Raw genomic sequence first — 23928 nt, 5'->3', positions numbered from 1 at the left:
GAAAGAGAGAAAATGAGTGACCCTATATAAAACAGACCTAGGAGATGCAGCATAAATGGAAAAAAAAAAAAAAAAAAAAGTCAGAATTCCAGAAGTGAACCAAAGGAGAAAATGGTATGATTTCTGGTGGGGAGGTATTGCAGACTGAACCCAGGGGAACTCTACCACTTAACCACATCTCCAGCCCTTCTTTTGAGCCTGTCTTGCTAAGTGGCCAAGGCTGGCCTTGAACTGGAGATCTCCTGCTTCAGCCCCGAGTTGCTGGGATTACAGGTGTGTGCCACTGTGCCCAGCTAAACTGAATTTATTAGCTGATTCTCTCGCTTAGGTGATGGCTTTAAACAAATTACAATTTCTTAAAGACTGGCCAAAGGAGGAGGAGTGCAAACAGCAAAAGGGCATCCAGGAGAGCTTTTATTTGTACGGAACAGTTTTAAAAATACAGAATAAAATAGCTTTATCTCTACTATTATTCACAACATCTGGTCCAAATATTACATATTTTTAAAATACTTAAACGTTTAATGAAGCCATGTTAGAAAAACAATATGAAAATTCTTTTTAAAAACTCCATAAAAGAATTACACATCTCAAAAAACAACCCCACCCCAAATACCCTCGGTATGCAAAATAAAAAACAAACGAAATCCCAGAAAGGTATATAGGTAAAGTCAGTCACAAAACTCAAGGAAAATAGAGGCATCTCCACTGTTTTAAGAACAGCCAGAAATTTATTAATGTGTCAAACAAAGGTTGTTAGAACGAACAGAAAAGGGTGTTCATTTGAACTGTCAGTCGGATGGCAACGCTGGTAAGGGTGTCCTAAGTGCCTGGAAATACATACAGCAATTCTAAGGACGCCGGATGTCAGAGTGATGATGAGGCACAGTCAACAGCAACCTGAAGGGACAGGAATGTCTGCGAGGCTGCTGACGGGGATCCAGGGGTGGAAGCTGAATGCTGGCAAAATGGGCAGCCTTCTTGCACTACTCAGTTCTGACTGTAGGAGGAGGGGAGGGTGGGAGATGTCCTAGTCTGTGTGTCCAAATCACAAGGGACAGAGGACAACACGCAGCATGTGAAACCCTAGCTTCTTCTCTGAAGCCGAGGAAGAGTTTCCTGGAGACGGGAGTTCTGTGAATGCTCAGGTGCAGGAGCTGGCTGGGTGTGGCTGGGTGTGCACAGCAGGCCCTCATGCCAATCCACACCAGGCCACACCAGGCCTGGTGCCTACAGCCAAGTGTACAGCCGAAGCACAACCACCTGCTGATACTGTCTCTCCTCTGGTCAGGTGGCTTCTGGAGTGAGGCTTTCACCACTGCTCCTTACTCACCTTCTGTCTGGCCTGTCTGCTCTTGTGGCACTGATATTACTGAAGATTAGACTTGCCAACTTTAAAACTAAGTTGCTAGCATCAACATCTCAGCAGGGATGCAAATAAAAGAAATTAAAACTAAGCTCATGGTCATAAAACATACGTATGGGTAAATAAAGTATACACACAATACTAGAGATTCATCAATGGAGAAATTCTATCAGCACATGACATTGTCATGAAAATTATATCATTCCCTCCCTGGAAAACTGTGACTATTATCCTGGGCAGAAATGTTATTTTACTCTATGGAAATACTGCAATATTCATGCATAAACCCAGTTGTCGTGAAAGTCAGTATTCTACAGTATAAAGCAAATCCTGCATGTGAATTTGTTACCATGAAAACAGGAAATCATCAGGACCCACCATGCTTCATTTTAGTTGGTCTGGTAAAGCCACTTCTCTTGCCTTGATCAATCCCAAGAAACTAAAAGTCAACACAGGAAAACCTCTTAAGGAAGATTCTGAAGACAAATGTATCCATGAATCTAAGTTAACTCCCTAATGAGAATGAAGTCACAAAGATTGGAGCCATTCCCCATTACTCTCTGGACCTCTGAAGATTCACAGTCTCCCCCACTGTGAATCTCATGCCGGCATCTCCCTGTCAAATATTATTTCTACTTCCCATGGTCAATACAGATGCCTTCTTTCAGGAAACAGGCAGGTGAAATGGTGGGTAGGTGGCCACTGTCAAAGTGAAGAGACCCAAGCCCTACAAGAACATTTACATCCAAAATACTCTGTAACATTCTATTGGCAAAAAGAAGCACAGCAGTGCACAGCCCCACAATGCAGGCCAACAATGTGAATGGGAAGGATATCAGGCACAGAACATATGTGGCCACCTCCCCTTCAGGTATGGCAGGGACTCTAGAAGATAAATATACATCTTTTCCTTTTGATTACAGACTCATTCTGTGACATACTTGCTAGCAGGAGGGCTACTTCCTAAAATGGTTTGTGCACCTATGCATTCTATGTGCAAAATCTACTAGTGATGAAGGAACTCCAATCACTCAAGGTTGTGCAGAAACCACCAGACTCAGTGGGGGCATGTGATCCAGCTGCCCTTTTTTCTCCCACCTCCTGTCCTCTTCCTCCTTCCTGGACAGAACATCAGAGCTAGCCTCAAGGGAAGAAGGGTGGAAACTGTTTCCCATGGCAGGTGTGGGCATAGGACTTCTTTCACCACGTGGATGCTTGCTGAGGACCTCCCACAGACCAATGGAGTGGGGCATCACATTATAAGCTGGCCCAGTGAGGGGTTCAGAGGGAGAGTTTCTAGACAGCTGAGGCCCACACCCTGAGTGGAGCTCGCTGGGAGGGAAGATGCCCAGTCAGGCTGAAGGGAAAATGTATGTGAATTATCAATGGCTTTACTTGGATACATGCTGTTTCTACTTACCTTAAAGGGCTAGAATTCTAAAAATCTGATATATTTTGCAGTTCTCCCCATTTTTGAGAGCAGAGAAACTGGGAGATACTGAGCAAAATAGGAATATTAGGTCAACGTAGTGCAGGAGAGCTGTCCGGCTCAAGGGCTTACCAAAAGAGGGATGGGAACCATTAACCAGTGTGCTTTTAAAGGAACTATGCACTGAATACACATTTTTTAAAAATACAAAAATTAAATGTAGTTTAGAATCTAAGTTCTTTACTCAATCTGCACTAAGATTTTGGCAAAGTAACACAGTGGCTCTGAGGTGCTCTTGAAGCCCAAAACTTCAGGAGTCAAGAGGGCTACAGTGACAACCAAAGACCTCACAATGTGGTGGTCAGGGCAGCCTGGGGCTGAGGGCACAGGAAATGCACCCTGTGGACACCAGGTCACCAAGAACCACACTGTACAATGGGAAACAGGAACACCCACTGCCATCCAAAGTTCAGCCAGGTCGATGACCATGTGAGAGGCACAATCTTATTAACCAAGGTCACTACTTCATGTCTCACGTTTTTCCTTTGGCTGAAAAACTTCAAACTGAATTCAAAAGAAGTCATTTTGTCAGAAAGAATTTAGTGTTATAAATTACAACTCTTAACAAAGGGAGCCTTCTAGCTTCTTTTCTCACGGTCTTCTGCAACAACATAAATAAGGCAATATTTGGCTAAGGAATCTAACCTTCCCTTCTGTAAAATCAAGATCCAGTGGACATGTACTATGATAACCCTTAAGTCTCCTTAAGAGCCACATCTGCCAAAGATGAATTGCAACAGAAGAATGAATTTTTGGGATGATGGATGATGGACCATTCAGTATGGCGGTTTTGCTTGTTACCTGTCCCAAATTCCCTTCTTCACAAAACAAATTCACGTGTAACTTGACCCATGGTTTCTGGGCTCTGGTCCAGTAGTCAGTTTTGATAAATAGATTAGGCATTATACAGTATTTACACTTTCACGGTATCAAGCAATACAAAACACAACCACAACAATGGTTACTGGCCTTCAACAGCCTTACAACAAGCTTCCCTGATGGTATCCACAGCTTTACGATGCTGGTTCTTCTCTTAATGGGGATAGGGGGATGCAGGACAGTAATAGGGATGCAAGGGAAGAAGGTCAAATGGAAAAACACTGGATTTTGAAAATCTGCTATAGTCAATAACATTAAATAGGAATAAAACCTCGTAATTACAGACACGCGCAACAGTAACATCCACATGACAAGAGAGCCAAGACGCCCACAGATGTATCTGACTGGTGCCCCTGTGTGGCACTCTGTACCTGTCACACCAGCCAGTAGCAACAGATGCCAAATAGGGTGTCTCCACTAAAAGAGGCCAGTATGAAATGTGCTGGCCACAGGGTGGCAGGGAGAAGGGGCAGTTGAGAATAATATTTACTTCAGGGTCATTTCCCTTCCCTTCAGTCCCCTGAACAGAGTTTGATTCAATATCTGTATTATCGAAAAAAAAAAAAGACCTTATGCATGCCCACATCTGGGTCAGTCAGGTCAACAACCTCCTACAGGAGTATCAGGGACAAGAGAATCACACCTGATCACAGGCAGCTGTGACAACATGAGGACACTGGTGTCCCTTGACCAGAGGAAGTCTCTGAAGGTACAGGCTAAGGTCAAGTGAAGACAAAGTGGGTCCAGGTGCTTCTCAGACCAAAAGGCCCTGGGCCTTACAGGCAGCCTGTAGAAAAGCCAGCAGTAGGTACTAGAGAGGACTGCAAGGAAGGAATAGCTGCAGATTTCACACATCTATTCCCACAGGAGAACTGGAATTTCAAGTTCAGTGACCATGGCCAGCAATGGACACTCTCAAAGGGCAAGAGATCGAGGGCTTAAATAAGGACATAGGTGAGACACCATATTTGACACAAATCACCACCTACAACAGAAAAGCGATGTGCAAACTGTCTTAGCTCTGGGGTGTAGGATGTAAATGTAGATATACAAACATACTTTACTTCTTGTTACTCAGTAAGGAACTACAGATACTGCCTTGCTGCGGCCAGGCCACAGGGCACAGCTAGGGCTATACTGTGGCCTGTGAGTCTTCGTCTGAACTCCGGCTGTTTTCGTTCTTTCCGAAACCTTTCCATGTGTAACCTGCAAAGGTTGGGCTGATGGGTAGGTAGCTGAAGCATCTGTATTTTTTAATAATATTCATGCCAAATGGCAAATTGTAGGATTCCATGCCATCAAGTGACTTGTTCCCTTTGCTCACACCTTTCTTCCATTTCCTGATTCCTCTTTCCTCTGGGGTACCTGTCGCACATGTGCACACACAAACAAAAAAAAAGGAATGTTTAGTTTAACCATTGTCAGGAATGAGACCCAAGATTTTATTTATACATACACACACAAACACATGCTGTCCCAGAGATCAAATCTGCCTGGATGACAGCAGAGAAGTTAAAGATGCTCAGTTCTCCAGGTGCCCAGACTAGAAGCCCAAGAATCACTAGCCCCTCCTTATCCCTTGCTCCATACTTAAGTGACCTCTTGATGCCCCTTCACATGTTCCCTGACCTGCCCCATGACCCACATTCTCAATGTTGATGGTTACAGTCTGGCCCAAGCCATGTTACAGCTTTCTTTGGCCACCATGTCAGTATTGTATTCACCTAAGTTTTATACTGTTTTGCACTATTTTAGTGCATGGTGAGGAGTGGGGTACACCGACCTCAATCTTGGGCTTAAAGATTTTGCAATTTTCCCCCTTAAAACAATCTATCTCCAAAATGTCTCAATCAAGAGACTGCTGGGGGTTCCCTGGGTAAGAACATCAGGCAGAGTCACATCACCCGTCCTTGAAGGCAACATGTTACAATGGTATACAGCAGCCATCTCTAGGACACTGAGAAGGCACCAAGGTGGGGCCACATCCCAGCATGTACACTACCTAGTTTTTCCTCAAGGACCACTCATCCATGAGGGCTTGTGTGCTGCAGAGATAGCTGTCTTCTTACACCTCATCACTGGCCTCGGCCTTGCTGATTTCAGCCCTTGCCTACCATTCTTTGGCCTTAGTGGCTGGAAGTATGCCTTAGGAATAATTCATTTAAAGAACAGGGACCAGGAAGAGGTGCCACAGACTGCTACCAGCAACTCAAGATTGTGTCAATGAATCCATGAATCCCATAGACGCCACAGTGGAGGAGATACCTAAAGTCAACCAGCTTATTAAGAAAAAACAGATTCACACATCATCTCACTGCTTTAGAAGATAATTTTTTTTTGTTTTTTTGTTTTTTTAATTGTAACCAGGGATGGGAACCCAGGGAGGTGCCTTGCTAAATGCTGAGGCTGGCTTTGAACTTGAATCCTCCTGTCTCAGCCTCCTAGTTACTGGGATTATAGGCATGCACTACTGCACCCAGCTAGATGACTATTTTAATAAATGATGGCTTTGATTAGTTTTACTCTCTCTGTTTCTTATTTATTTATTTTGGAGACAGGGTCTTACTATGTTGCCCAAGATGGCCTCAAACACCAAGGCTCAAGCAATTCCTTCTGCCTCAGTCTCCCAAGTAGCTTGGGACTACAGGGGCATGCCACCACAATCAGCTTCGCTTATTATTTCTGTTTGGGAAAAAAATAACCCACACATGTAGTAAGCATGATTGATATATATACCACGTACCTGGGATGGTGTTGTCCAAATAAAAGCCACACAGCCTCCAACAAACATAGCTGTTGTGAGAAGGACGTTCAACACTTGATCGATTCCTGTTATGCCTAGAAGCAGAAAGAATCCGTCAAGGGGTCATCACTGCAGGTCTGCCCTTGACTCAGGAATGGGCAGTGGGGGGCATGACTCTGCCAGTCATGTCTACAGCATATGAAAGTGTACATTTCCCAGTTACACATCAATAAAGTTTTGTCATTCATGTTTTAAACAAATATGAATACGTCAACAGTAATCCGATGTTATCTCCATAAGGAAAGTCCTTATAGTAGCGCATAGGAGACAAACCTTACAGAGAGACACTGACCCTATAACAAACTATGAAACCATTGTGGTATTGTCTATAGATCTAAAACTTTTTAGAAAGAGGGCTGCTGTAAGCTAAAAAGCTTAAAGCTAAAAGAAGTTAAAAAATTATAAAATGAGTAAGATGACAAAAATATCTGTCGTATCTATAATCATATGAGTTTTCAGTATTCTGGATTACTAATTAGAGCCTAGCCGCTTTTAATAATCAGGAGCAACTGGATATGAAGACATCCTCCCATGAAATGTGATACATTAAAATGTAAAGTACAGCAGGAATATCCTTGTTATTAGGAAGTTCTCACACTTTCTACACTTAAAATATGATGATCATCAACGGAAAACAATAAGTGTTGACGAACACGTGGACAAAGGAATTCTCTAAATACACAATTGATGGGACTGTAAAATGGTGCAGCCACTATGGCAGTTTGGCAATTCCTCAAAAAGTTAAACATAGAATTACCATATGACTCAGCAACTCTACTCCTGGATATATACCCAGAAGAATTCAAAACAGGTACTCAAGCAAATATGGTATATGCTCATCATTTACAGTTTCTATATTTGTGAATAGCACTAAAAGTCATCCATAAACTCAAAATGAATACTCCTGGTGCTTTTGCAGTCTCATGAGCACGCACAGCAGTGGAAAATCTGAGTTGCCCAACATATATTCCCAGTTGAAGTCAAACAAGGTGACCCTCTGCCTTTCAGCTCTCCTACTCTAAATAAAGTGTCCTTTCTATAGTTTCTATAAAACCAGGTTTGTTATTTTATGCTTTTAGTTGGTGATTTATTATTTAAAATGGTCACCAAGTGTTCTACTGAAGTGCTGTCCAGTGTTCCTCTGTACAAGAAGTCTGGGTGAGTATCAGGTAAGATTCACTGGTCAACAGTACTGTTGGCCACATTCCCCTTGAAGCAATGGTTCAGTATTTGCTAATTCTATTTGAGGCAACTATATAGAACATAATAATCATGAATAATGAGAAGTGTTTGTACATGTGTACCAATGGTCACAATAGCTGCAAACTAATGTTCATCAATGGGTGAGTAAATTATGGCATATACATATTAGTCATAAAAATGAAACATTTGACCATCTACAACAGACAAATCTTGAACTATTATGCTAAGTTAAAGACACAATAGGTCATGATTCTATTTATATGACATATACAGAATGGGTAAGCCCATAGAGAGAAAAAGCAGACTGGTGGATGCCAGGAGCTGGGGGAGAGGGTTAGTAGCTTAAGGAATAGGGAGTTTTATTGTGGACTGATGACATGTTTTACAAACTAGACAGGGGTAGTGATTGCACATAACACTGTATTAAATGCCATTTTAAATTAGTTGTAAAAGTTAAAAAGGCTAATTTTGAATTCAAAGTAGCTATAATCCCAATAGAAAAATATGTATTTCAAAGTCTATAAAGTTGAGTTTTAAGAAATTACCTTTTTTTCTCTTTTGCTAGTCCTGGGGATTGAAAACCAAGGGTTCTCTACCACAGAGCCCCAGCCCATTTTTAAATTTTTATTTTAAGACAGGGTCTCCCTAAGTTGCCCAGTCTGGCCTTGAACTTGATCCTCCTATCTCTGTGTCCAAGTAGCTGGGATTACAGGTATGCACCACTATACCTGGCTAAGAAACTATAACTCTTAATATGGCACTAGTCTGAGAAATCAAAGGTTTTACAGAGAGGCATTCTCCCAAAGAAGAGGATCCTGGTAAAGAAACAGACCTTGGCTTCCCTGTCAGTTATGTGCACATGTTGGCTTATGTGAGAGGCCCCACCCAGGCTTTCAGAGAATGAGCTTCAAGAAAATGCAAAGATGAAGGTGCAGCAACACTGCCAAAGCTTCAAGCTTCCCCTGGAGAACAGCTGTGAATGCAGCTCACCCCAAGAGTCAAGGCCTATTTGCCCTACCTGTGACTAGAGGGTTCTGTCTGAGGTAACTTGGAAGGACGAGCCCGAAGAAGATTGAGAATCCAAGCACAAACAGGTTCCGGGAAGAATTTAAGTCAATGAACTGCAGATTAGAGAGGCCAACGGCTGTGATCATTCCTGGAGAGAAAAACACCAGACACAGGTCCACTGAGTTCACCTGCAGCATGGTAATGGGTCACTCATGACAGTGACCTCATGTCCTTTCTCTGTCCATCAGCAACAAGGTAGGAGACCAGTACAGTGGCAGTAAGAAGGGGAGACTTGGAGGTGAAACAGGACCATTTGTCTCTAGTTCAAAACACCCTCAACACATGCATCACACTACATTTTCCTTAGATGAAGGAGATGGTGAAAAGCACTGGCTCCCTCTATACAAACAATTCAATTAAATTGGGAACCCACTCAAATTATCTGTGCATGTTCCCGATTACTATAACCAAATAGTGCAGAGATCAAATCCTGAGTTCCCTTTAAAAATGATCAGTTTTAAATGGATCATTCAAGGGGATATTTGAACTAAATCAATCAGAAATTCTAATTAAAGAGAAATTCTAACTATATTTAATTAATTTTTGTAGCATAATTTTCTTATTGCTGGTTCTAGCTTTAATGTAAACTCAACTCGGAGAGTGATGTAATCTTTGATTTTTTGTGAAGACAATCTTTTTGTTTGTGGTGCTGGAAACTGAACCCAGGGCCAGGCAAGAACTCTACCACTAAGCCACATCCCCAGTCCTAAAGACATAATCTTTTATACTTTAAAATAGAAATTTATTATAGCTTCAGTTAATAAAGGGAGTTGGCAGAAACATCACGATCTTATTAATAAGTCTGCAAATGCAAGGAAAGGAGGCTGGGAGGGAAGCCCACTATGGAGGAGGTAGAATTTTACCAAAGAGAGTGCAGAAGAGGGCTCCAAGAACGGGGTCTGGGAGGGATGCGAAGAGGGCGCTGAACTTGCCAATCATGCCCAGCCCAAGCATGAGTGCTGCACCATACTGGATCACGCGGCGGCTGCCAACCTGTGGACACAACAGAGGGCAGACAAGTGCTCGCCAGTCATCCTCCAGTAGCATGGGTTTCCAGTCTAGCCTCCCAGGGCCCAAGGCAAATGTGACTGAGCCCTTAGGCAGAACCTAGAATGCTGGTTAAATCTTTAGTTAACAGGGACTGAACTCCAAACCTAATTACTGTAAGGACACCCCCAAGTAGAGCTTCCCATCGCCTATCCTCACTCCACTCCTCTCCCTTCACCCTCTGCTGAGTCTTCTCATCTTGACTGTAGGTAGGTGGCCCCAGGGATCAGGGATCAGCCTTTGCTTCTCTGTGCCCTGAATAGGATCACCCCTGCTTAGGTCTTGGGTCTCCAAAGTCCTCCCATGGTCACTGGCCGGAATGAACCCCTGGGGTCTCAGATGCTATGCTCTGCTTCTTTTCTGGGTTTCCTTGTACCACCCTTCACCAGCAGAAGTACTGAAGCCTTAATTCGATCTTTCCTACCTCTCCCCCTAAGCAGAAAAACCATAGCTCCAACATTCCCGGAACCACCTCTCTTATTGCCTGTGAGAGGTGGTACAGGGCAGGGGCCAAGAGCACAGAATATTTGAGCCTAGCTGCTACTTTGTATGCCCATTCCACCTGGGTATGACTGGGCAAGCTAGCCTCCTTGGGTCTCAGGATCCTTACTATACTATACATAGCTGTACCCTGTGGTTTTGCTTAAAGGGATTAGGTGACACGATGTGCCTAAGGGCTGCATGGTGCCTCGCCCCTCCTTCGCCCCGCTGTCACAGAGTGATCTAACACACTGATTTGGGGATATCAGTCCCTTGTTTAAATCCTCTGGGGCTTAGGAAATAAAGCACCCTTCTCAGGAAAGCTGTACCTGCTGGTGAGCCTCCTTCCCTCTAGTCGTGTTGTGAGCTTGTTTCCTATTAAACCTGACCTCTGCTTTCTAGAAGTCTCCATCTATCGGGCTGGCATCTGGCTCAAGAATTTTGTACTAGTGGCCCCTATTCTTTGCCTTCTCCCTAGGGACTACACTCTGAGGGTGTAAATTAGGTATAAGAGGTCCTAGAAACATTTGGGAGAGTGCCCCTAGGGCTTTATATATGACTCTACAGTGAGAAGAAGATAAATTAAACTTAAATCAATTAAAATTAAACAAAACTTTAAATTCTTCCTTTGCACTGGCCACACTTTAAGTGCTCATTAGGTATGTGTGACTGGTAGCACAGATGTTAAAGACTTGTTCAACTGCTGCACAGAGTTCTGCATGGTGCTAGTCCTTAGCCTCCTGACAGTTTCTAGGATCCAGAGCCAGCTAGGTAAGCAACAAAGCCTAATCTTTTACTGAAACTAAAGAGATGGCTCTCTGGCTGGACAGCTAACACGGGCCCACGTCCCAATCCAGCCTCTCCCCACACCTCGAAGGGCAAGTAAGCAGTGGAGAAGATCCCACCAACGTCTGAACCAAGCAAAATGACTTGTGCCTGGCTGCAATTACATAAGCCCCCCCCCCTTTTTCATCAAAATGGCACATTTTTCAGAAAACATTTTGAGGATCAACTAGGTGGCCAGCATGCATTAGAGGTGGATACAAAGATGAGTAAGTCATATGCTTGTGATCAAATGATTGCACTGTTCCACTGTGAGGGAGTCCACTGTCAGGGAAGAAAGCTGAGTTTAGGTGGGTTTTTGGAGATGGTCTTGAGGTCTGAGTTAAGAGTTCACTGTCAAACTGAGAGATTAGCCGGTGCATGAATTCCCAAGAATACTACAGGCACGGAGACAGTGTTTACTCTGTTCTTAGAAATAAAACAAGGGCAGATAGCATCAATGAGGGGCACCTATGGCTTCCCATTACCTGCTACACTCCAGAAGGCTGAGTTTTACATCAGTGATGATTCCAACACCTTTCAAACTACCTTGGAGACAAGGGTGCAGAGACCAGAGAGCTGACACAGCTTGCCCATGGTCACACTGAGATGAAGTGATGGCACTATGGCTGGAATCCAAAGTGCCTCCCCACGGTGTATGCTGCCCCTCTGTAGGACAGACACTGGAATGCACTCAGTGAGGAGGAAGGGTAGGTAACCCCAACTCTAAATAAGATAGGTGAGCAATCCATGCACAGAAAATTCAATAACTGAACAAAGGACAGCAAATAATGGAGTTGCCAGGAAATGGAGGCACAGCCTGTGGAAGAGGTGCAGACCATCCTTTTCTGGCTCAATGGCTTAGACCAGTGATGTCCAGTAGAACTGGGTATGGATATAGCCTTCACTGTACTGTCCAGTGGCATCTATTTAGCTACCCAAGATGCTGGAGGGTGGAAACATGATCAGTGTGACTGGGGGAATCAGTATTTAATTCTGACTTGTTTAAACTTAACATAGGCAGATGTCGCTACTGACTACCACACTGCACACCATAGATCCAGACGTGTAATCCTAGGACTACAGAGCAGAGTTCTACTCGGAAATGGCTTGTCCAAGTCCTCCAGCTGGACAAAGGACAAATCACAGAGCAGAACTCGAGCCTCCTTTCTCCCAGGCGGGGATCTTCCCATGGGCTACAGGGTGTGGCACACAGATATTCCTATGGTGCAAGTCCCACCTTCTCACTCAAAGGCTGATGGGAGATGGTCTCCACTGTGCCCTTTTTCCTAGACTTGAGTCTTGTGATTCAGGGTAATACAAATCTGATCTCAGAGCTGACACTGATTTTGACTGGATGTAGCCTTTGCCTGGGAAAGTGGCCCAGATGGCTGGGTGCAAAGGGATTCAGGGCAACATCCGGAATCCCTACTGGCAGGGTTCCTTTTCAGAATAAGCTGGCACCATTCAAATTTTAATGAAGGTAATTATTCCCCAAACCACCTTGATCCTGTTGTAGAACAATACTTTGCTTGGTGACCTTGGCTGTTATGTGATGTGTTTTTAAAGGATACAGAAAGGGAGGGAGCTAGTTAAACTGTTTTTTTCCAACAGTCCCTCTCCATCTGTAACAGTTTTACCCCTATCTTTTTAGGGACCAGTTTATGGTCACAGCAGCAAACACTCAGGAGAAACATGGCTTTTGCCCCATTTTGTGGCCATTAGACTCTTTCTTTCTTTCTTTCTTTCTTTCTTCTTTTCTTTTTCTTTCCTTTTTCCTTCCTTTTTTTTCCTTCCTTCTTCTTTCTTCTTCTTCCTTCCTTCCTTCCTTCTTCCTTTCCTTCCTCCTTCCTTCCTTTCTTTTTATTTTTTGTGGTGCTGGGGATCAAATCCAGGGCCTCATGGATGCCAGGCAAGTGCTCTACCACTGAGTCACATCCCCAGTCCAAGATATTGTTTCTAATGGGCTCCTGACAGTGCTAATGCTCCTAGGAAAAGGCCCTTGTGCTATCTCCCCGTCCGTCCAGGACCCCACAGGGAGGGCTTTATTTTCACTGCTTTACAGATGAGGAAACAGAAGGTCCCAGAGGTCAGGCAACTTGTTCCAGGTTACACAGCCAGCATGAAACCTGTGCTCCTTCTATGGTATCCGCTGAGAGCTGGATCTGAGGGACTCCCCACAGGCACAGGAGGCAGTAGCAGGCTAGGAGTCCTGGAATGGCAGGAGGGAGTGACTGACCCTGCAGACGTCTGGAGGAAAGGCAGACCCTGCCCCTGCAGGCCCAGAGTACGCAGGTCCCTGTCCAGGAGCCTGAGCACTGGCATTCACAGAGCCACTGACCCCTGCCACATAGCACCCTGTCTACAGAATGAACTACTTCCCCACCACAGGCCCCACAAATCATTCCCACCCTCCCCCCATCCCCAGAAAAAGCCTCAGCTGCTGGCCAATGCCAGACACAGGCCCTTCCTGACACGCAGCTCAGCCTGGGCCACCAGGGAGAGGAGGAACTGAAACGCAGCAAGAAGCAGGGCTGGGACTCCCCAGGCAGGTGAGTCTGCAAAGTCTCTTCTCCTTGTATACCAACTGGAGCCCCACCTGGGCCTTCTGGCTCAGACCCTCCTTGCACGCAGGCTTGAGCCCCCCAGTGCATAGGGCCTGTGGAAGATCTGCCCCAAATGCCTGCTTCCTTCCCCACACCAACAGACATGCACTGGTCAGGTCAATGACCAGGAAAGCAGCCCCAGGGACACCCAGACAATCGCTTCCCAGGCTGGTTGAGCAGCCTCTTGTTTATTATAGGGAAGTTCCACCAGCTTCGACGAGCTTTTGACCTTTTAGATGGATGTTTAGAAGAAAACTCAAGGGCCCTTAACCTCTCAGCAGAGAACCAGGGACCAAAAGAGGCCCAAAGGAAGTAAAACTTTTAGACAGAAAGAGTGGTCCATGTGAGTGGACGTGAACGCATAGGTATGGGTGTGTAAGGGACTGTGTAAGGGTGTGTAAGGGACTGTGTGCATAGCAGGTATGGGGGTGTGGGGTGTGGTATATGTGTACATATGCATGTGTGGGGGGATAGGGTGTGGGTGTTCGAGTGTGTGTGGTAAGTGTGACTGTGTGCAGGTGTGGCTGTGTCCAGGTCATGGGAGTTCACGTGTATGGGTATGTGTATGTGGCGTACAGGGAGTGTCAGGAAAAGCAAAGTGCCCTCACACCACAGTCAACCCAGAAGTCTTCTGACCCCAGGTGCATGGGGATTTCTCCCACTAGCACTCAATTCCACAGCAGACACCAGCTGGGCCTCCTCTAATCCACGTCAGTTGACTACCTTCCTGGAGAGAGTGTCAGATCCCACGGGTTGAGGCCTCAGTACCCTAGACCACCTCCTACACTTCACACGCCAGTTGCAATTCCCAGGCAGTTTTACCTGCTCTCTGAACCCACCAGGTACAAACCAGTTCCAACAACCCCCTTCTCAGTTTTGATTAATTAGCTAACGTGGCTCACAGGACTCAGGCCGATGCTCCCTGACATTCACAGATTTATTGTAAAAGATGTTGCAGAGGATAGGAATGAAGATACACAGAGTGAGGTCTGGGTGAAGAGGTGCGGCTCTTCGGTGCCCTCGCCAGGCATGCCACCCTGCAAGAACTGCCACGTGTTCACTTATCTGGGAGTTCTCTGAACCCAGACCTTTTGGGTATTTATGCATGGACAACTGTGTCAAAATGTGATTAGACAAAAAAAGGTCTTATCTAATGCCAATAGACAGGGAGGGGAAAGCCAGTGAGGCCTGCACTCTTCTTGGCCTCTCTATGCAGCGTTCCTCACTCCAGGTTATGAGGCAAGACCCTTCAGAAACAAGGAGGGTCTTATGACTCACTATAGGACAAGGTAGGTCAGAAAACTTAGACTCTGGCTCAGAAAAGCCAGAGACTTAGACCCCACCACCCCCACCGCCATTATCTACAGACTCCAGCGAAGGGCCTGGTCACATCTGCCTCCCTGAAGCAACCTCTCTATCACTGCCCACCAGAGGGACCCTGCCAAAAAGTACATGTTTCAGCCCAATCACAGACTAAAATGCAGCCATGAGAAAAATGCTACATGACTGGTTTGGCCTCAGGGGACAGTGGGCCATTGGTGGAGATAACACTGACCCCAGGAAAGCAAATAAAGAAGAAATATTCTGACCTGCATTTCTCAAAACCAAGGGATATTTGATAGGACAGTTGTAATGTCTAACCTGGAAAAGGGCAAATTAAGCTTCCTTCTAGCCCAATAATTAGGGATATAAGTGGAGTCCCATCCTAGAGGGAGGCCATTTGTTAGTCAGGGCATGAGTACGTGCCCGTGACCTCCCACACACCTGCCTGTCCACGGGCTGCTGGCTGATCTGGGCAGGTAAGGAAGGGCAGACTCCAGTTCCCGCTTCCTCTGAGCACAGGTTTCTGTGATGGCCACACGTCCTGTTTACTGAGTGGTTGCCAAGTCACTGGCCAATCTGAGACTCACCTCTGACCTCACATCCCTTTCCTGAAGGGAACCCCAGCACTTCTTCCTTTTATGGTGCCACAGACTGAGGCTCTGAGTTTCCTATGGAGAGATCTTGGGGTTCCTCTACTTGCTACCTGGAGACAGGGTTGGAGACCAAAATCCAAGGTGGCTGGCCTTTCCTGCCCTCAGAAACAGACAGGTTCCTTGGATGTGAGAAGCAGTAAAGAGGGAAGAGAAGGAAGGGTCTGACATGCTCTGGGCCCTCACAAGGACCTGCCATTGTGGGGGCATCTTATCCACCCACCTCTAACCTCAGTAACACACAACGGTGTGGGGGGCAGAATTCATCCTCACACAGCAGATCTGGAAGCCATCCTAGTGCCAGGAGAGATGGGACATCTGGGGGTTTCCAGAGCATTTCCAGGAGGCTGAGGGGAAGTATTTCACAACATCATATTCAGGCCCTCCTCTGCCTGCCCTGTGAAAAGCTAACTAACCCTACAGGAAAATCTGCCTCATAAAAAACAAAACTTCTCCAGGATGGCCCTCAAAGCCTGTTTTTATAGAATTTTTTTTATTTCCCTAACTGCCTGGAATTTCAAAGACAGTCACCCACCAGACAGATGAAAAAGCACAGCCAGGTAAAGAAAGATCCTGAGAACCTTCTTGAATCTATACTCTCCTACCAACATGCTGGAGGCCTGGCGGGCCCAAAGGGAGCTTACTTAAAGAACTTAAAGCCTTTGTCACACACAGAAGGAGGCATACTGGAGAAAGCCACTTGACCCATGCTGTGATCCCTGAATAGAGCCATGAGACCTGGCTTCCCAGTTCTGGGTCCCACAGCTTCCTGTCCTCCTTTCACCTCAGATGTAACCCAAAATGCAGACAGAGCTCACCAGCCTCCACCCTACTGCACCAAAGTCCCAATTAAACCCCCACACACAGCAGAACAATGCCTACCCCAGATGTCCACGTGATCAAAAAGACCCTACATGGAGCTTTAGGATGAGGGCACCAATTATCTGAAGCTACTGCTCATATCTCCAGAGTACTTGAGGCCTCCTGGACCCCACCAGCTAAAGTCCTCCCTGCACCCCAGCCTACACCATGGACAAAAAGCAATCAACAGCCATTCTGTTGGCTGCCATGATGGGTATATAGCTCGTCTAGGTTAGTCACAGGGTTTGAAACACACAGAAGATGCTTGAAATAGAAAACTTGAGACTCCCTCAATCTTCAAGAAAGCTGGTCTCAACAAGTCCACTTCTACTGGTTGGATCTCATTCACTGCAGAAGTGCTGGTGTCAGAGGGAAGAAGGACCACCTGAAATGGAACCATCTGAGGCCAAATACTGCACTTCCCCCCCACCCTCTCTCTCTCTCTAGTTTTTATTCCTTTCTATCACACATGCTCTGGGCCCTCCCAAGGAGCAGCCATTGTAGGGACATCTTACCCAGGTTGCTTTACCACTAAGCCATATCCCCATTTCTTTTTATTTTTGATTTTGAGATAGGGTTTCCCTAAGTTTCTTAGTGTCTCACTAAGTTGCTAAGGCTGACCTCCTCTAACCTCATTAACACACCAACAGTGTGTGGGGGGGAATTCTTTATTAAAAATAAAGACAAACAGAAAGATTAATATTCACAAAAGAAAAAATATTGTATGAGTCTCCTTATATGGAGTGCCTAGGATAGGCAAATTCGTAAAGATAATAAGTAGAACAGAGGTTACCAGGGATTGGGGAGAAAAGGGAGTGAAGGATGTAGAGCTTCTGCCTGAAATGATGAGAAAATTCTAGAAATGGATAGTGGCAATGGCCACACACGATTGTGAATGTACTTAATGCCACCGAATTTTTTTGTACACTAAAAGGATACTAAAAGGGTAAATTTTATGAGCTATTTATGCATGCATATGTATATTCCCACAATAAAATGAAATGATAATTTGTGAACAAAAGATGGAAATAAAAATCTCCCCAAATTTCAACACCAAAAGATAATCACTGCTAACATTCTGCCATAGATCCTTCAACACACATGTAAACAGATTATTTATTTTACAAATATAAAACAAGGCTAGGCATGGAGGCACATGTCTATAATCCTAGCACTCAGGAGCCTAAGGCAGGTTGATCATTTGATTTTCTTTTCTTCAGGTACTGGGGATTGAACCCAGGTTGCTTTACCACTGAGCCATATCCCCAGTTCTTTTCATTTTTGATTTTTTTTTTTTTTTTTTTTTTTTTTTTTTTTGGTGCTGGGGATCGAACCCAGGGCCTTGTGCTTACAAGGCAAGCACTCTACAGACTAAGCTATCTCCCCTTATTTTTGATTTTGAGATAGGGTTTTTCCTAAGTTTCTTAGTGTCTCACTAAGTTGCTAAGGCTGACCTTGAATTTATGATCCTCTTGCCTCAGCCTTCTGAGTAGTTGGGATTATGGCGTGCGCCACCATGCCCAGCCCAGTCCTGAACCCTTGAGTTCAGGGGTTTAAGACCAGCCTGGGCAACATACTGAGATGCTCATCTTAAAACAATACAAAACACCAAAAATAGTGCAATGTTTGGTGACTTGCTTCTTAGAAATATGTCTTATTTTTCCATGTCAATACACATACAACTATATGCTTTATTTTTGAAGCTACATGGTATCCCAATATGTTGATACACCATAATTAATTTTTTTTTTTTTTTTTTTTTTTTTTTTTTGGTGGTGCTGGGAATCGAACCCACGGCCTTGTGCTTGCAAGGCAAGCACTTTACCAACTGAGCTATCTCCCCAGCCCCCATAATTAATTTATGATTGTAGTGCATTTAGTCTCCACTTTTTATAGCTGTTGTTGTTATCATTATTATAAATAATGCTGCAAGGGACATCCCCACACTCTTGTCCAATTATATCCTTAGGATAAGAAGTCCTGCCGTGGAATTGCTGAGTCAGGGATTCCCTTGGAAGGGTGTCACCAGAGGCATTAGAGGGAAAAACCACATCAGGGATATTGATTTCTGTCTTATAAAAGTCTCTCTCCCCCTGTGAACTTTTCCTCAGATTCCATTTGGATTCTATGAAATTGCACAGTGGTTCAGAAAGTTAGGGGACTGTCCTTTCCATAGGAAACCAGTTCCTTCTTAGCTCCCTTCCTCGGCCTTCTCTGGAGACATCCATAAAATAAAACTGGTATACAAGGAAGGCAGAATGACACTGGATTAATAACCCCTGAATCACTTGGTGTGACAGGAAAGAATCTAGGATTGCCCAGTGCTGGATCCCCAATCAATTGTAGTCATCACAAGCATGAACACATGAAATTTTTTGAGTTGGGTTCAGTGGCCCATGCCTATGATCCCAGCAACTAAGGAGGCTGAGGCAGGAGGATTGCAAGTTGAAGGCCAGCCTCAGCAACTTAGACCGTCTCAAAAGAAAAAAGAAAAAGGGGTTGAGGACATAGCACAGTGATAGAATGCCTCTAGATTTAATCCCCTATACAGAAAAAAAAATAAAAGTATTTTGTTGTTGAAAGTTTGTTTTTAGGACAATGTAAGGAGCTTTCTAAAGAGATAAAGGGCTAGAAAGGATGTGTGAATCATCTAATCCTTTACCTTGAAGATGGAGAAACTAAGACCCAGAAAGACGCAGCATCAGTATCTCAATAATCACTAAATGAACCCTAGAACTGGCTCACACAATGACTCAACTAGTTCAGAGCAGAGCTTAAATGTAGTCCAAATTTCAAACATTAAGTATAATTCTTTTATTTTGTTTTTTTCCTGCAGTACTAGCAATGAAATCAAGGGGGCCTGGGCTGGGGAGATAGCTCAGTCGGTAGAGTGATTGCCTTGCAAGCACAAGGCCCTGGGTTCAATCCCCAGCACTGCAAAAAAAAAAAAAAAAAAGAAAAAAGAAAAAGAAATCAAGGGACCTCATGCATGCTAGGCAGGAGTTTTTACCACTGAGCTCCATCCCCAGCCCTTTTATTTTATTCTGAGAGTGGGTCTCCCTAAGGTTGACCAAGCTGAGCCTGAACTTATGATCATCCTTCCTCAGGCTCCTGGGTGGCTCTCCAGGCATGTACCACCACAACCCAGTCACCTAGTACAATTCTTTTTTTTTTTGTACTAGGGATTGAACTCAATGGTACTTAACCACTGAGCCACATCCCCAGCCCTTTGTTTGCATTTTATTTAGAGACTGGATCTCAATGAGTTGCTTAGGGCCTTGCTAAGTTACTGAGGCTGGCTTTGAACTCCCAATCCTCCTGCCTCAGACTCACAAGTGCTAGGATTACAGGTGGGTACCACCATGCCTTCCTATAATCTTATTCTCCTGTCCCCTGTGTTTAAAATTAGAAATTGAGATCACCAGGATGGGTCACGCCATGTTGGTAGCATGAAATCAGCCATGGTATTTTTGGGGTGTGTGTGTGTGTGGGTTCTATACTGGTGATTGAATCTAGAGGCATTTTATCACTGAGTTACAACCCTGGACCTCTTTCTTTTTTATTTTGGGACAGGATCACTATGTTGCTTAAGGTCTTTCTAAAGTTGCTGAGGCTGGCCTCCAACTTGCAATTCTTCTGCCTCAGCCTCACAGATCACTGGGATTACAGGCATGCACTACTAAGTCCAGTTCATGATAGAAATATTACACCACAGAAATTGGCAAGCAAAAACATAGCAGGCTTCCTCCACCCCACCCTTTTGAGAGCCAGGAGTTAAACATTTACTATTATAATCTAGGTATGAAAACTCTGAGCTGGTGACCTCAGTTTGCTTGCTTAACCTATTGACAACCTCTCTCTTCAAAGCATTATAACTTTCCATGTTCCACCATGATACACACTCAAATTCATCCTAGCCCATTTCTTATTAACCAATGAACCAGCATATATATTCCTGAATGCTTGCTGTGTGCCCAGTCCCTGCCTGACCACATGTGATAGTCCATTTGATTTTTACAATATCACTGTGAGATAGTTACTGTAATTTCCATCTTACAATTGAGGGAATTGAGACTTTAAATGAGTTTTTAACTACAGACTAATGACCATCTTTGGTTGGTTTCCCCAGAAGTAGAAACTAATATAAAGACACAAGTGCAAAGCGGGTAGGGAAGTGAGCCAGGAAAGGGAAGAGAGCCAATGAAGGGAGCAAGGTACTACTAAGAGCAACGGGAATTCAGTCCTTCTGTCCAACTTTAGAGATTGGACAGAGCATGTCCTAAAGTAACCCAGGAGGTGAGGGAGCTGGAATGTTTATCCCTTCTCCCATCAGTCATTTGTTGAGGCCGGGAACCGAAGCAGGACGTTGATAGTACGTATTACATAACCCCAGATCTTGCATCTAGAAAATGTTAGAATGCAAGTCAGACTCCAAATTCAATATTCTTTTCATTGCACTTATAGCAGAGAACAATTACGCAACAAAACCAACTACATGTAAAACACCATGCTGATAAAATGAATCTACTTTACCAAATTATTTTGGGTAGCTATATCCAAAGACAGCACAAGACATCTTTTTTTTTTTTTTTTTTTTTTTTAATCAACTTTCATCAACAGAAGGAGGTGGGAAAAAAAAAAAAAAAAGGCCCTTCTAAGTTACTTTCCTTTTCCTTTCTCACTGGAATTAGCCCAATGCCCTTCCAGGCCTTCTCCTTCTATGAGAGATTTCCCTCTGATTCAGCCACTGATGCCTTAGGCAGGAGTTCCAGAGTCGCAAACTATCATCCCCAATGGCTGCATTAGTCTGTGATTACAGGCTCTGGGAGTCTGCCATCCCAGGGAATATGGAAAATGACCCACTGGCGGCTCAGCCAGTTGAGCCTAAGGATGTCCTTGTTTATTGCGCCTCCAGCCCCATCCACTAACCTCCACCATCCAAGGCCACATCCTCCGTGGGAACCCACAAGCAGGCCAAAGAAATGAAACCAACAATCACAGGTCTGTGGGAGCTTACCCATCTTAAGGACTTTTAAAAATTCTTCTGGAAGGCAGGGAGGTGTTTATACAGGACAGTGTCTCATTGGCGTAAATAACTGGACCATATTGTAAAGAGTGATAGGAGGGTTGGGAGGTGGGGGAGACACTGCTACTCTAGCTGTATAAACTCAGCTGGGACAGCTCTCTGCAGCTATGACTTGAAGATAGAGACTGGACATCTTGTTCCATTCCAAGCACACTGCTGAGATCTGCCCAGTTTTTCACTGGGGGGAGAGAAGGAGATTGGGTCAAGCCCTGGAATTGTCCTTTGTATCCCCAAGTCCATCTCTCAGCCTCCCTTTAGGGACTCTCTGGCAACCTGGCCCTGCCTCTGCACCCCCACCTCCAGGCAGTGAAGACATTTCCTGCCAAGTATCCCAACAAAGCCTGAGAGCAATAATCAGGCTCAGGTTCTTTGTGCTTTGATGACAGGTCCCTTTCTGGCAAGCCTCGCGGTCCAGCCCTTTGAGGCAGCAGAGGTGCCAGGACGCTCAGCTCTGGGCACCTGTCCAGCCAACTTTCTCAGCCATTCCTAAGCAGCTCACACACAGAATTGCAGACAAGAAGCCTGGCTCTGTGACACCAGGAAATAGATCAAGAAATAAAAGCTAAACCAGTAGGACACTGACATGTACCAGATGGCCCAGGGCATCTGAGAGTGAGGAAGAGAGGTAAGAGACTGAAAATAATCATCCACCATCCACTACACTGACTGCAGTGTTATACAAACTGGGAAAAAGACCTGAACCTCCTAAGAGAAGCCACTTAGAGATGCAGAGAGGTGCACAGTACAGCACAGGAGCCGAGGAAGCCCACCCTCAGGAAGGTAGGGATGATGCTGGCTGGAGAGACAGACTCAAAGGTACAGCACATGCTCTAGCTCACCTGGCCAGCTGCACAGGGCACACCCCTCCCTTCCTTGGGGTGAAACCTCTGTTGGGAGCTTCAGATCCCCTGGCCTCCTCCAGCTGGGCTCCTTGAAGTTGCCCCTCATCATTCTAATGTGAGTTCAACAGCTTAAAGAGAGAGTAGTGAAGTGATTGGGATAGGTCTAGGCTATCCCCCAAGTTTTATCCTGTGTGCCCCCAATACACTACCTTTGTTGTTCCATTTGTTAAAAAAGGAGTAGATCTTGCCTTCCAGGCTCCCCAGCACAGGGGATCCCAAACCATACCAGTCCACACCCCTAGAAGCCCAGGCAGGCTACATGTCTGCCTCCATCTTCTCCCAGGGCAAAAACTACTCCTCTGTCCAACACAACCTCACCTCTTCAAGTTCAGACAGCATTCCACGCCCTCTTCAACCTCCCTGTGAAGAGGCCTGCCCTGTCCAAAGGAGAAAACAGAGCCCACACTCATAGCCCTAAGACCAGGGGTTCTCTGATCCCAAACAGGCACCACTCAAAAAGACCTCAGTTCCCCAAACACAAGTTTAAAACAGACAACACAACTGTTCTTAAACTCAGTACATCTTTGCCATGAGAGGTTTCTTTAACCCTCAGACAACCTGCAGATAAAGTTCCCAGTAAGTAAATGTGGATTGAAAAGTAAGATAGGTCAGCCTCAGATTCCCCATTCACAGGTTCTTGAAAGAAGAACTTTGGACTCCCAGCTGTTTAAAAACAATTGTGGTTTCTAATTCTTTCCTCCAATTGTGTCAAGACTAACTGGCAGAAACAAAGTCTGCTCCAGGGCAAATCACTATTTGTGGGCCCATTCCTTCATACATTCATTCATCGAAAAGAAGGTACTTACTATAACTCTGGCCCGCTGTAGACAAGGACTCTGATCTCCAGAGGAATGCGTTCTAGGCACCTCGATTCCAGACACCTGGGAATAAAGTGCATGCAGCCGTGAGAAACCTGGAGCTCAGCTTCTTAGTTACGGAGGTGCAGAGGTGCTAATGGATAGTCCAGAGGCCACACACCATCCAGAAACAGAACTCTTGGTCTCCCTTTCAGGCCACCTTCACTCTTCACTGTCCCCAGGACTCTCCGGCTTAGAGCTGAGCGCACTATGAAATGAAAAGGTTGCCTGGGCCGCCCAAAGCACCTGCCTCGCGTGGGGAGAAAAAGAACTCACAATTGGGTCCCCAGCGACCTCAGGCACCAGGCGGGCCGGAGACCGCAAAGAGGAAGTGCACGACGACCACGGGCCTCTGAGCACCCTGCCGCAGTTCTGAAGGCAGAGAGAGCCGTGCGCGCCACGTCCCTGCGCTGGGGATTGGTGCTCGCCTTTGGGGAACTTGTCCAGCGTACAGGAAGGAAGGGGGAGGATTGGGGTGGGGACACT

General features: G+C 45.2%; 1 protein-coding gene across 1 annotated transcript; it reads right to left on the bottom strand.

Annotated features, from left to right (window-relative positions):
* Nucleotides 1–393: 393 nt before the first annotated feature.
* Nucleotides 394–12825, bottom strand: LOC306654998 (solute carrier family 23 member 2-like). Its single transcript, XM_079129135.1, has 4 exons — nucleotides 9672–12825; nucleotides 8759–8896; nucleotides 6478–6572; nucleotides 394–5099 (listed from the first exon to the last, which is right to left on the bottom strand). Exons 1-4 carry the CDS (start codon nucleotides 9853–9855, stop codon nucleotides 5055–5057), a joined length of 462 nt encoding a protein of 153 aa, XP_078985261.1. The 5' UTR covers nucleotides 9856–12825; the 3' UTR covers nucleotides 394–5054.
* Between the last annotated feature and the right edge of the window lie 11103 nt (nucleotides 12826–23928).

The sequence above is a fragment of the Sciurus vulgaris genome (assembly GCF_902686455.1).
Source record: "Sciurus vulgaris genome assembly, chromosome: 2".
Lineage (NCBI taxonomy): Eukaryota > Metazoa > Chordata > Mammalia > Rodentia > Sciuridae > Sciurus > Sciurus vulgaris.
This window is presented reverse-complemented; position numbering and strand designations above follow the sequence as displayed.

Coding starts and splice junctions, on each gene's coding strand:
- LOC306654998 (XM_079129135.1), bottom strand. CDS start 9,855: ATGCTACTGGAGGATGACTGGCGAGCACTTGTCTGCCCTCTGTTGTGT. Junction 8,897..9,671: donor CCTCTTCTGCACTCTCTTTG/GTAAAATTCTAC, acceptor TTTTCTCTCCAG/GAATGATCACAGCCGTTGGC. Junction 5,100..6,477: donor TTTGGACAACACCATCCCAG/GTACGTGGTATA, acceptor CATGTGCGACAG/GTACCCCAGAGGAAAGAGGA.